Genomic DNA, 12,320 nt, shown 5'->3' with positions numbered 1-12,320 from the left:
AGATGGAGGGAGAGAAGAAGAGGGGGTGCCACTCTGCAGACCGGCATCGGCTTTGTTGAAACTCTAATAAAGTCATATCTTGATGCAACAAAAACTCTGTAAGAACTTTGATTGTTAATAAAGTATAGTGATGAATTTCCACAACAGTAGCACGTCCAGTGAACAGGTCAGGGTTTCATAGCCGCAGGCAGAAGAGTGGAAACTGGAGCAGCAGCACGACCAGGTGGACTGGGGACAGCAAGGCGTCATCAGGCAAGGTAGTCCTGAGGCATGGTCCTAGGGCTCAGGTCCTCCGGGATGGGAGGGAGAGAGGGACACCGGATAAGATAAGACAGGAGGACACCGGATAAGACAGGAGAATAACACCAAATATAACAGACTGACCCTAGCCTCCCGGCACATAGACTATTGCAGCATAGATACTGGAGGCTGAGAAAGGGGGGGTCAGGAGACACTGTGGCCCCGTCCGACGATACCCCCGGACAGGGCCAACCAGTTAGGATATAACCCCACCCACTTTGCCAAAGCACAGCCCCCACACCACCAGATGGATATCAACAGACCACCAACCTACTACCCTGAGACAAGGCTGAGTATAGCCCACGAAGATCACAATCTGATCACAATGCATCTTTTAATATTCTACACTGTCAAAAAATGTGGGCAAAATCAGATTGTGGACTTCAGATTAGGGCAAAGCATGCATGTTAGAAACAGGTATAAACGGGGCTTAAGACATTTACACTAAATTACGACCAACAACTGGAATTCATGTTTATTCATGTTTTATTCAAATAAATTAGCCACATAAAGAAACAATATTTATTTTCATATAACATTCATACAAACACACACACACAGTCAAGTAGCAAATCAGGAAAATCATAACGCATATTTCTTAATATCCAACATTTTACCAAATAGGACATCTTACAGATCTGCGTCAAAAAGGTTCTTAGTGTTTCAATAGTTTGGTCAAACTAAGTTTGTGAAGATATATTCATTGTAAAGTGAAATGCTTATTTTTTTCTTCAATACAGCAAGTTAAATCAAAGTAGCAAAACTGGGTCTTATGGGCCCACCCGTTTTCTCTTTGTGCTGATTGGAGGAAAGAGGGTTACTCTGATCGTAGGGGGTTTGTTCTGAAGAAGGCACAAGCGCTGTTGGTGAGTGTAATCAAGCAAAATCTAATGTCATTAAGAAATATTAACACTGCTTATTTCAGAGAGAAATCTATCAAACAACTTTTAAGCTTCAGGCTTCCAACACTTTTCCTCTTCAACATGTTGTTCAAAAGAAGACCACTTCAAAGATATGGTCAAACTAACCAAAATAACAAAGGTGCACAGCTATCATGGTGGAAACAGCTGAAGTAAATGGTGGTGTTTCAAACACATTCTCTAAAAATAAATAGGCCTAACACATACACCCAAGTACGTTGTATTTACCTCTAGCTAGCGACCTCTACCACCTACGGCCAATTCATTGAGAAAACTCACATTGCAGCAAAAATTATTGTAGTGCTACAAGTTGTTTTCCATTTTCTTTTCTTCTTTTCTTAGAAAAATACAAATACAGCCATGGTCCTGGAACCCAACTGCTAGGGGAATCTTCAACACATTAGCATCTTGTGGCAGAAGCAGCTTGCTCATAGCATGAGCTACACAGAGTACACCATGAAAGCACTAGCTAGCTAGCATTTTGAGTTGCTGGAAAGTAAGCAGTGCTTCTTTCTCTTACTCTGCTCTCTCTTTGGCTTATCTCTAGTTCTGCCATTGTACAATGGCAGAGGCAACTGTGTTGTCAAGAGGAAAAGCACTATGAAATGGTTTGGGTCCTTTCTTTTACACCTATTCATATCTATGTTCATGTTCAACAAAAACAGAAGCGTTCTAGTCCCTGATCTACTCAGCTAGCGCCCTCTGAAGGTACCAGCAGGCAGGTAATGTACGATCCTATGTCAGCTCTTTATTTCTAATTTCCTCTGCATTTCAATGTGAAATATTGCACTATAGTCCCAAAGTCTTTGTTCTGGCTATGTGAAAGCAGTACAGCATATAGCCTACACACAGCCTTCACATCAAGTGAAAAGTAAAGTGGTTAAAGTCACTGATAGGGAATGACATCATGCTCATAGGTCTTCAGGGTCTTAAGTTTAGACAGTGTTTCCACATTTTTGGGACTTGGTTGCCTGAGAAGGTAATGATTAAACAGCAAAATAGCATGATCGAGGATTCCTCGCCATAAGGACATAAAAACAGAGGGAATATGATTAGAAAGTAACCATACATAAGTATAAATTATCAATTGAAATCAACCTTTTTTTAAGGCACACACACACACACACACTGCTTGCTTATAGCAGTACCTATTGTGCTTTAGACACTCAGCAAGTAAATTTTTTCTTCCATTTCGGCTGATCAAGATGTACCAGGTTTTTATCTTCTTCTGTGGTAAAAGCAGCATTAGCTCAGCTAGAATCTTGCACAAACAAATCACAGTTTGTGAAATCACTATAACATTGTGTTCAAAGATTGTTTGGAAGATTAGAATAGTTCTGATGCTGCATGCGTGTAGGATTGCCACAAAGTAATATCAAAAAAATAAAGTAAAAAACAATGAAATGTAGTAAAGGTCTGTATACAGTAAGCAAAAATGGAAAAGACAAAATCAGGAAGACTGGATCCTCCTGTTTTCAAACAAACAAAAAAACAGAAAAAACTCACAACTGTTGAAATAAGTCTTACATGACCTAGTCTGGTTCATTGATACCAGTCCTCATTGTTTTTTCAAGACTAGTCCTTCACACACCCCTCCAGAGAAGGAGATGGGTGAGTTGGGGTCCCCATTAGGGAGAAAGGACAGGTACAGGGGTCCCCTGTTGCGTTGAGGGGGTCCCAGACCTTTTTGTTTCTCTGGGGGGGTTCGAAAAGAACTAAGAGCCATCTCCCCAAAGTTTTGTTATTGCTTAATTGTCAGCTTATGTGATCACACACAGATACACACACCTAGATGTGAGTGTTTGCATGTTGTTCAAGAGAGTTTAGATTTGTCACTTGCATCTGTTTTTTTTTTATCTGTCCACTCTATAATGAGTTTTTCATAGAGTTTGTTTTTCTCCCCAATTGTTCTCTTTTCACAATTAGGACGATCTGTTCTGTCATCCTATCATCTTATTCTCGTCATCTGATGATCTGTGAGTAACTCCACAGCTCAAAGTTCTGTTCCCACTGTCAAAAAGTGCTCACCCTTCCTGTCCATCAGTGATGACATCACCATTACATTTTTCCTCAGGTTGCCATACTGAACAAGTACTCTGGTCCAGTAGGAATTTGTTGTTTCCTGTTTCTCCTTTCTTTCTCTCCATTACTTCACCATCACACAGCTGCTCAGCTGTCCAGCCCGGCTCAGCTCCTGCATCTCAGACTCTCTCCCGGAGGCTGAATCCAGGCTCCACCTCCCCTGCCTGACCATGAGGGGGAAGGGGCCCTGGGTGAAGGCCTGGTTCTGGGCCTGGGGTTGGTAGTGGAGGTTGGTCTGGGGATAGAGGCTGGGTTGCTGGCTGATGTGCAGGCGAGCCTCGAGGAGGTAAGCAGCGGAGGCCACGGGGGAGAGGGAGGAAGAGGAGGCGCAGTAGGAGGATGATGATGAGGAGCAGGAGGAAGAGGAGCCATAGGAGGAGGAAGATGACTCCAGAGGCTGCTGCCAGAAGGCGTGCTGGAGAGCCAGGGGGCTCTGGTGTAGGGACAGGTGTTGAGGTTCCTCCTGGAGGAGGGAGGGGGTGGGTGTGTCAAACAGGGTAGAGGGGGCAAAGACAGAGGTGGGGGAGGGGGGCTGCTGCTGGGACAGGAAGAACAGGGGGTTCTGGGTAGATGCTGACTGAGGAGCCTGGGGCTGGTGCTGTATCTGGAGCATTCTGTAAATAGAGACAGAGAGGAGGGGTTAGAATTGCACTTACTGTGACTATGTGGCTGTGATTATATTTATGTGCAGGTGTGTGTGTGTGTCTGTGTGTGTGTCCCCATCTTACCTTTGCTGGTGCAGAACTTCCTCCAGCATGCTGCAGTGCTCATTGATGGTGGGGCCTATTGATCCCCGGCTGCCACGGCTACTGTGGTCGGAGGTCAGAGGACAGACCTGCCTTGCCAGACCATTGATCTTATTCAGACCCAGAAGACCCTTAGTGCGCGTGTTCTTCCTCAGCTGTTGGCGGAAGGCTTTCAGACCTGGGGAGGCGCACAGAGGGGATCGGTTAAATGCTGTTAGGCCTGATACATTTCCTTGTAGTGATGATGATGATGATGATGTGAATGATACATACTGTATGTAATGGTTATAAACTGACATCACCCATACCTTGTGTGAGGGAGGTGTCAGAGGCTCTGCGGCCCTCCTGGAAGCTGGAAGCCTGGGCCTGGGGGAGTAGGTGAGAGAAGAGGGCCGGGTGGGTACCGGCAGGGACCAGCGCCCTGGGGCCAGTCCCAGAGGCTGTCATGGCTGACAGGCCCCCCACAGGGGGGCGCAGGGCAGGGTTGGGGGTGGACAAGGACTTCAGACAGCTGTCAGACGATGCACCGTCGGAGAGGCTGACCACGATGCAGGGGGGGTTGCACTCGTGGAAGTGAGGGGAGACCTCGGCCAGGGTGTGTCGCCGGGAGGTGGTGGTGGGCAGGATGAGGGGTGAGCAGGTGTGTGTGACCTCCTCCTCCTCCAAGTCACGGGGCCGCACCTCCTCACTGATGCTGGTCTCCAGCAGGCTGTTTGGGGAGATGGAGCGGTTACACAGCTGTCGGTTCAGACTGGCTTCCACCGGGAACATCACACGCTGGAACAATGCACTTTGGTCATATTCCATCTCTGAGTGCATGGGAGGTGTGGTCTTGCACTGAATGGGGTAGGCTGAAGTTCTGAAGCTGTCCTCCATGATGACCTCTGGGGTACCGGAGTCGGAGGTGCTCCTGGGTTTCTGGGTCCGGGGCCCACACTGGCGACTGAGCTGCAGGGCCCGGTGTTCCCTGTCCCTCTCCAACAGCAGGTAGTAGATGGCAGAGAAGTGGTTGTAGCTGCTGCTCAGCAGAGACTGGGGCAAAAGACAAGGACTTGTTAGTCAGCCATTTTGGTTAAAAGGGTGTCATAATAAAGGACTGTATTAGCCATCTTTTTACTCTCCTCTCCCTGTTTCTCTCATTCTCTATTTCTTTCTTTATTTCTCTGTCAGACAGGAAACACACACGGACACACGCTCTGCGCCCGTCACTTTGTGCTCACTCAGTCTGATCTACTGAGAGACTCCTGTTGGAGCTCGTCTCCTCAGTGCTCAGTGTCAGCCTTTAAAAGCAGATGCCAGTTATCCCCCTAATTCTCCCTACAAAACGAGTAGTAAGCCCACCAGGCATACAGGGATCCAGGGTGGGTTTGACTGTGGTGCCTGCCTGGGAGGCAGCATAACATACCACCTGCTCTACTACCAGACATGACTAACTGTCTCAAAGCCCCACCACTTTCAACCCAGTACCCAACCCCATTAGCTGTTTCTACAGTGTACTTCAAATACTGTATTCCTATGACACTAGTGATACTCTGTATAAACTACTATATAACCTATAACCTATAACCTGTAATCTATATAACAACGCAGCTCCACTCACTCATTACCCTCTTCTAATCCTCCTTCCATGATGATAACACCAATCAACCAATCAGCCAATTAACAAATCAACCAATCCTCCACTCACCTCGATGGTCCTCTGGCGGTCGATGCCCAGGGTTTGCATGATGCCTAGGACGGACTCGCTGTAGTCCCCCAGGTTGGAGTTGTAGTCTGTGAGGGGCAGTGCCATGCTGAGGGTCTGGTTAGGAGCTGTGGGGTCGGCCAGCATCCAGCGGTGCTGCTTGATCTGGGCCACACTGATCCTCTTGGCTGGGTCCACCACCAGCATCTTACGGATCAAGTTCTCACAGTCTGGGGGGAAAAGAGTGGGAGGGAGAGAGAAGGAGGATGGAGGGAGGGAGGGAAAGAGGTAGAAGGGAAAGCAAGGTCATTCTCTGATGCTATAGCGTGTGCTTTTATTTAATATAAACAGTAAAGCTATCAATCCCAATCACACTTTGAAATGTTTCACTGTGTTGTTGCCATGGTGATGTGTACCTTGAGACATGAAGAAGGGGATTCTGAAGCGCCCCTCTGTGACTCTCTGTCTGAGGGCGGGGAGGCTGGGCCCGTCGAACGGAAGGGATCCGCACACGAGAACGTACAGAACCACACCCAAACTCTGTAGAGGAGAGATAGACCAGGAGGAGAACATCAACAAATGGTCTCTCCCTCTACTTCTGTATTCATTTGTTTGACATGAAAATGGTAGAACTTGGTTTCAAAACGCTACGTTTATTGTCATGAATCTTGCCCTGTAGGCAGAACTGAGCGATTTTTGCTAGATAGGCCAGCTGCAAAGTCAAAATTTGCTATATTGTAAAATATTCATGGAAAACAAAAAATAGCTTTTTGGTATTTATTTATGATTAGGGTTAGGCATTAGGGTTAGCAGTGTGGTTAAGGTTAGGGTTAAGGTTAGGGTTATATGCTGACTAGACAGGGCACGTGCGTGCATCCGCCATCGCGCACATATTGATTTTGTCCATCCACATCAGACGCAATCAGGACACGCAGGTTGAAATATCAAAACATACTCTGAAGCAGGTCGAAACAGGTCGAAACACATAAAACATTAATGGACATTTAGCTGGCTAGCTTGCTGTTGCTAGCTAATTTGTCCTGGGATATAAACATTGGGTTGTTATTGTACCTGAAATGCACAAGGTCCTTTTTTTTGGATCTTTGTAGAATTTTGACCCATTTTGAGCCACACAAAATCTGCAGATAAAAGGGGAAACCTAGTTAGTTTCTAGTAAACTCTCCTCCTTCAGGCTTCTTCTTCTTTTGTGGACTTTATATGGCGGTTGGCATACAACTTTAAGGTGCATTACCCCCACCAACTGGACTGGAGTGTGGACCTCAGTTCATCTTTCAATCACCCACGTGGGTATATGCTCCTAAAAACCAATGAGGAGATGGGAGAGACGGGACATGCAGCGCGTCAAAAATAGAACCAAGTTCTATTTTAGCGCCTAGATACGCAGACGCTCATTGATGTGCGCGAGCAATTGAAATTATTGAATAACATGTATGTGTACATTTATTTTGCAAAGCTTGCAAACGCAATGCAGGCGGTGTGGTCAGCATGTTAGGTTTAAAATCAGATCTTATGACTTTGTGACTGTGCCAGCTTGTGACCACTCTGCAGAGCTGTCTCCAGGGCAAGATTCATGACAATAAATCCCAACCTGCAGACGTCCCTCAATCCCCAGTTGTGCCCTGGACACCATATGTGAATTGCTTGCCCCCTATCTATTCTCAGAGTTCGTACTGCTTGGTGACCTAAACTGCGATATGCTTAACACCCCGGCCGTCCTACAATCTAAACTAGATGCCCTCAATCTCACACAAATCATCAAGGAACCTACCAGGTACAACCCTAAATCCGTAAACATGGGCACCCTCATAGATATCATCATGACTAATTTACCCTCTAAATACACCTCCGCTGTCTTCAACCAGGATCTCAGCGATCACTGCCTCATTGCCTGTGTCCGTAATGGGTCCGCGGTCAAACGACCACCCCTCATCACTGTCAAACGCTCCCTAAAACACTTCAGCAAGCAGGCCTTTCTAATTGACCTGGCCCGGGTATCCTGGATGGATATTGACCTCATTCCGTCAGTAGAGTTTGCCTGGATGTTCTTCAAAAGTGCTTTCCTCTCCATCTTAAATAAGCATGCCCCATTCAAAAAATTCAGAACTAAGAACAGATATAGCCCCTGGTTCACCCCAGACTTGACTGCCCTTGACCAGCACAAAAACATAATGTGGCATACTGCATTAGCATCAAACAGCCCCCACGATATGCAACTTTTCAGGGAAGTCAGGAACCAATATACACAAGCAGTTAGGAAAGCAAAGGCTAGCTTTTTCAAACAGAAATGTGCACCCTGTAGCACTAACTCCAAAAAGTTTTGGGACACTGTAAAGTCCCAGCTACCCACTGCACTGAGGCTAGGAAACACTGTCACCACCGATAAATCGACGATAATCGAGAATTTCAATAAGCATTTTGCTACGGCTGGCCATGCTTTCCACCTGGCTACCCCTACCCCGGCCACCAGCTCTGCACCCTCCGCTGCAACTTGCCCATGCCCCCCCCCCCCCCGCTTCTCCTTCACCCAAATTCAGATAGCTGATATCCTGAAAGAGCTGCAAAATCTGGACCCCTACAAATCAGCTGGGCTAGACAATCTGGACCCTTTCTTTCTAAAAATGTGCCGCCGAAATTGTCGCAACCCCTATTACTAGCCTGTTCAACCTCTCTTTCGTATCGTCTGAGATCCCCAGAGATTGGAAAGCTGCCACAGTCATCCCCCTCTTCAAAGGGGGTGACACTCTAGATCCAAACATTACAGACCTATTTCCATCCTGCCCTGCCTTTCGAAAGTATTTGAAAGCCAAGTTAACAAACAGATCACCGACCATTCCGAATCCCACCGTACCTTCTCCGCTATGCAATCTGGTTTCCAAGCTGGTCATGGGTGCACCTCAGCCACGCTCAAGGTCCTAAACGATATAATAACTGCGATCGATAAAAGACAGTACTGTGCAGCCGTCTTCATCGACCTGGCCAAGGCTTTTGACTCTGTCAATCACTGCATTTTATTGGCAGACTAAATAGCCTTGGTTTCTCAAATGACTGCCTCGCCTGGTTCACCAACTACTTCTCAGATAGAGTTCAATGTGTCAATTCGGAGGGCCTGTTGTCTGGACCTCTGGCAGTCTCTATGGGGGTGCCACAGGGTTCAATTCTCGGGCCGACTCTATTCTCTGTGTATATCAATGATGTCGCTCTTGCTGCTGGTGACTCTCAGATCCACCTCTACGCAGACGACACCATTTTGTATACATCTGGCCCTTCATTGGACACTGTGTTAACAAACCTCCAAACGAGCTTCAATGCCATACAACACTCCTTCCGTGGCCTCCAACTGATCTTAAACGCTAGTAAAACTAAATGCATGCTCTTCAATCAAACGCTGCTTGCACCCGCACGCCCGACTAGAATCACTACTCTCGGCAGGTCTGACTTAGAATATGTGGACAACTACAAATACCTAGGTGTCTGGTTAGACCGTAAACTCTCCTTCCAGACTCAAATTAAGTATCTCCAATCCAAAGTTAAATCTAGATTCGGCTTCCTATTTCGCAACAAAGCCTCCTTCACTCATGCTGACTATCCTACCGATCCTTGACTTCGGCGATGTAATTTACAAAATAGCTTCCAACACTCTACTCAGGCAAATTGGATGTAGTCTATCACAGTGCCATCTGTTTTGTCACCAAAGCCCCATATACTACCCACCATTGTGACCTGTACGCTCTCGTTGGCTGGCCCTCACTAAATATTCGTCGCCAAACCCACTGGCTCCAGGTCATTTATAAATCACTTCTAGGCAAATCCCCGCCTTCTCTTAGATCATTGGTCACCATAGCAACACCCACCCGTAGTATGCGTTCCAGCAGGTATATCTCACTGGTCATCCCCAAAGCCAACACCTCCTTTGGCAGCCATTCCTTCCAGTTCCCTGCTGCAAATGACTGGAACGAACTGCAAAAATCTATGAAGCTGGAGACACTTATCTCCCTCACTAACTTTAAGCATCAGTTGTCAGAGCAGCTTACCGATCACTGCACCTGTACACAGCCCATCTGTAATTAGCCCACCCAACTACCTCATCCCCATATTGTTATTTACATTGTTATTTATTTTGCTCATTTGCACCCCAGTATCTCTATTTGCACATCATCTTCTGCACATCTATCACTCCAGTGTTAATACTAAATTGTAAATATTTTGCACTATGGCCTATTTATTGCCTTACCTCCATAACTTACTACATTTGCACACACTGTATATAGATTTTCTATTGTGTTATTGACTGTACGTTTTGTTTATTCCATATGTAACTCTGTGTTGTTGTTGTTTTTATCGCACTGCTTTACTTTATCTTGGCCAGGTCGCAGTTGTAAATGAGAACTTGTTCTCAACTGGCTTACCTGGTTAAATAAAGGTTAAATAAAAATAAATAAATAAATAAAACACCTGCGTTCAAAACATGGGTAGCCATGTTGTGTGCGGTTTCCCTGTGAGCCCTTACCCAGATATCCAACTGTGGCCCTTCGTACTCCTTCCCCTCGAACACCTCGGGTGCTGCATAGGGAGGGCTGCCACACCACGTAGACAGGGGCTCGCCTGAGTTGTAGAAGTTTCCGAATCCAAAGTCTGAATGGGAGGGAGAGAGAGATCGACTTGTTAGTGAAACTCATGATTATTTGTGTGTGTTTGTGTGTGGGTGCCCATGTGTGTGCTAGCGTGTGCGTGCGTGTGTGTTTGTTTGTGTGTGTGTTTACTGACTACAGACTGTCACACTGGGCCTTTGCGGCATCAGATCAGCCCTGCTCTGATCCTACTATTTTACCCTGAAGAATCCTCTAATTCTTGGCAGTTGGCACTTCATTAGCACAGACCCAGTGATGCATGGCTTCTCTTTAGTAGAGAAATGTAGCTGTCTGAACATCAGTAGGGAACCATCAAGGACAGAGGGTAGTCTACTATCTGTTATCACAGACTCACCGGCCAGTTTGATATTCATATTGGCATCCAGCAGCAGATTCTCAGTCTTGAGGTCACGGTGAACGATGTGGTGTCTGTGGCAGTAGTCCACCGCCATCAGGATTTGCCAGAACTTCTTCCGTGCCTCGTCCTCGCTCATGCGCCCATTTGAGGTCAAGTAGTCTAGAGGAAGAAAGGGAGAAAAGAAGAGAGGGGGCCAGTTAAGATTCAGAGAACCAAATAAGGACTGTAAATCCTGGGTAAGAGAGGATCTTGATATCTATTTGACCCCTTTTATTACGTAAAATCAAACAGCCCAACCCAGTTTACAACAATGGGGATATTGAATTTGGTCCTCACCGAACATCTCTCCATTTTTGGCGTATTCTGTCACAATATACAGCATATCTTTAGTCTCCATAACCTAAGAGGAATACAAAGAGAGACAATGGAGAGAGGTTAGCAAGAAGTAGCCTACACACAAATGCACATAAACATACAGTGATAACGTGAGGAAAGAGGACTTTCCACTGTAAAGGCTGCTGTAAGTGTTTTAGCAGAGCCAGGACTGGGCACTGGGGACGTTTTCTGGACACCTTATTTTTCCACTGACCACACTTCCTCCTGCCTGTTCCATAACTCCTCTCATTCACACACACATACACACACGACACGCTGACTTTCCATGATATGCACTGTTGCATAACAGAGCTGACAGGCACTTCCTGCATGCTCTTTATTTATAGGATATGAACACAGAAACAGTTCAAACCAGTATTCCCACTAAGACTGTGTTGTCTTTCATTAGTTTTCAACAGAAACCAAATCTCTTTAATTCTGGGAATGAAAAAGAAAAGTTCAGACACAAAGGTCGAGCTTGTGTATCGAGAACCCATCACCACCGCAAAGACAAAAATAAAAAGAAGGAAAGACGCAATGTCCCATCCCCTTCCTGGAACTCCCCAAAACTTCTCAGGGCCAGGAGAGCCCTCGGGGACCAAACATTGTGGGAGTGTTGTGTCACTACCACATCTGAAGAAAAGACTGATAAACATCGCTGCCAGGACTCAATAAACCAACACCTAAAGCTATGTCACACATTTTATAGCCTCATTTCATTTCCAACCCAGTTTCTCTTTGACTTTTCTAACTCTGTGAGAGACAGTGAGGTGTTGGGCAGCAGTAATATTTAGGGAGGCACAGAGGCTCCCATACAGGGAGTAATCTATAGTCTTTATCTGAGAGATGAGCACCACTCTGTGTCCCTCTCACCTAGAGGTGCTGCTGGTGTCATACAGGCTTCCAGAGAAGTAGTCTAGCACGTTAAGGGCCCGTCATACTGGCCCTTGAAGAGTGGTGTGTGGGGGAGTGTGTGAACGAGAGAGAGAGAGAGACAGAAAACGAGAGAGAGAGAGAGACAGAAAACGAGAGCGAGAGAGAGACCCAACCAAATCATGAGAAAACAAAAAGATAATTACTTGACACATTGGAAATAATTAACTAAAATAGCAAACTAGAATGCTATTTGGCCATAAAACAGAGAGTACACAGTGGCAGAATACCTGACCACTGTGACTGACCCAAACTTAAGGAAAGCTTTGACTA

At 46.1% G+C, this 12,320-nt stretch overlaps 1 protein-coding gene across 1 annotated transcript in view; it reads right to left on the bottom strand.

The window, feature by feature from the left end:
• Positions 1-768: 768 nt before the first annotated feature.
• LOC311124443 (serine/threonine-protein kinase SIK2-like) overlaps positions 769-12,320 on the bottom strand; it is a 17,347-nt gene continuing 5,795 nt past the window's right edge. Inside the window, exons 4-11 of the mRNA XM_084198591.1 lie at positions 11,076-11,139; positions 10,737-10,898; positions 10,261-10,385; positions 6,149-6,272; positions 5,736-5,962; positions 4,357-5,080; positions 4,031-4,226; positions 769-3,916 (exon numbers count right to left, since the gene is read on the bottom strand). Of these exons, the coding sequence (XP_084054717.1) occupies positions 3,367-3,916; positions 4,031-4,226; positions 4,357-5,080; positions 5,736-5,962; positions 6,149-6,272; positions 10,261-10,385; positions 10,737-10,898; positions 11,076-11,139 (2,172 nt within the window). The 3' untranslated portion in view covers positions 769-3,366. The remainder of the gene's footprint in view (positions 3,917-4,030; positions 4,227-4,356; positions 5,081-5,735; positions 5,963-6,148; positions 6,273-10,260; positions 10,386-10,736; positions 10,899-11,075; positions 11,140-12,320) is intronic.

Source organism: Coregonus lavaretus (genome assembly GCF_964263955.1).
Source record: "Coregonus lavaretus genome assembly, contig: HAP1_SCAFFOLD_897, whole genome shotgun sequence".
In the NCBI taxonomy this organism is placed as follows: domain Eukaryota; kingdom Metazoa; phylum Chordata; class Actinopteri; order Salmoniformes; family Salmonidae; genus Coregonus; species Coregonus lavaretus.
The sequence above is the reverse complement of the archived record's forward strand: the minus strand, read 5'-3'. Positions and strand labels throughout refer to the sequence as shown.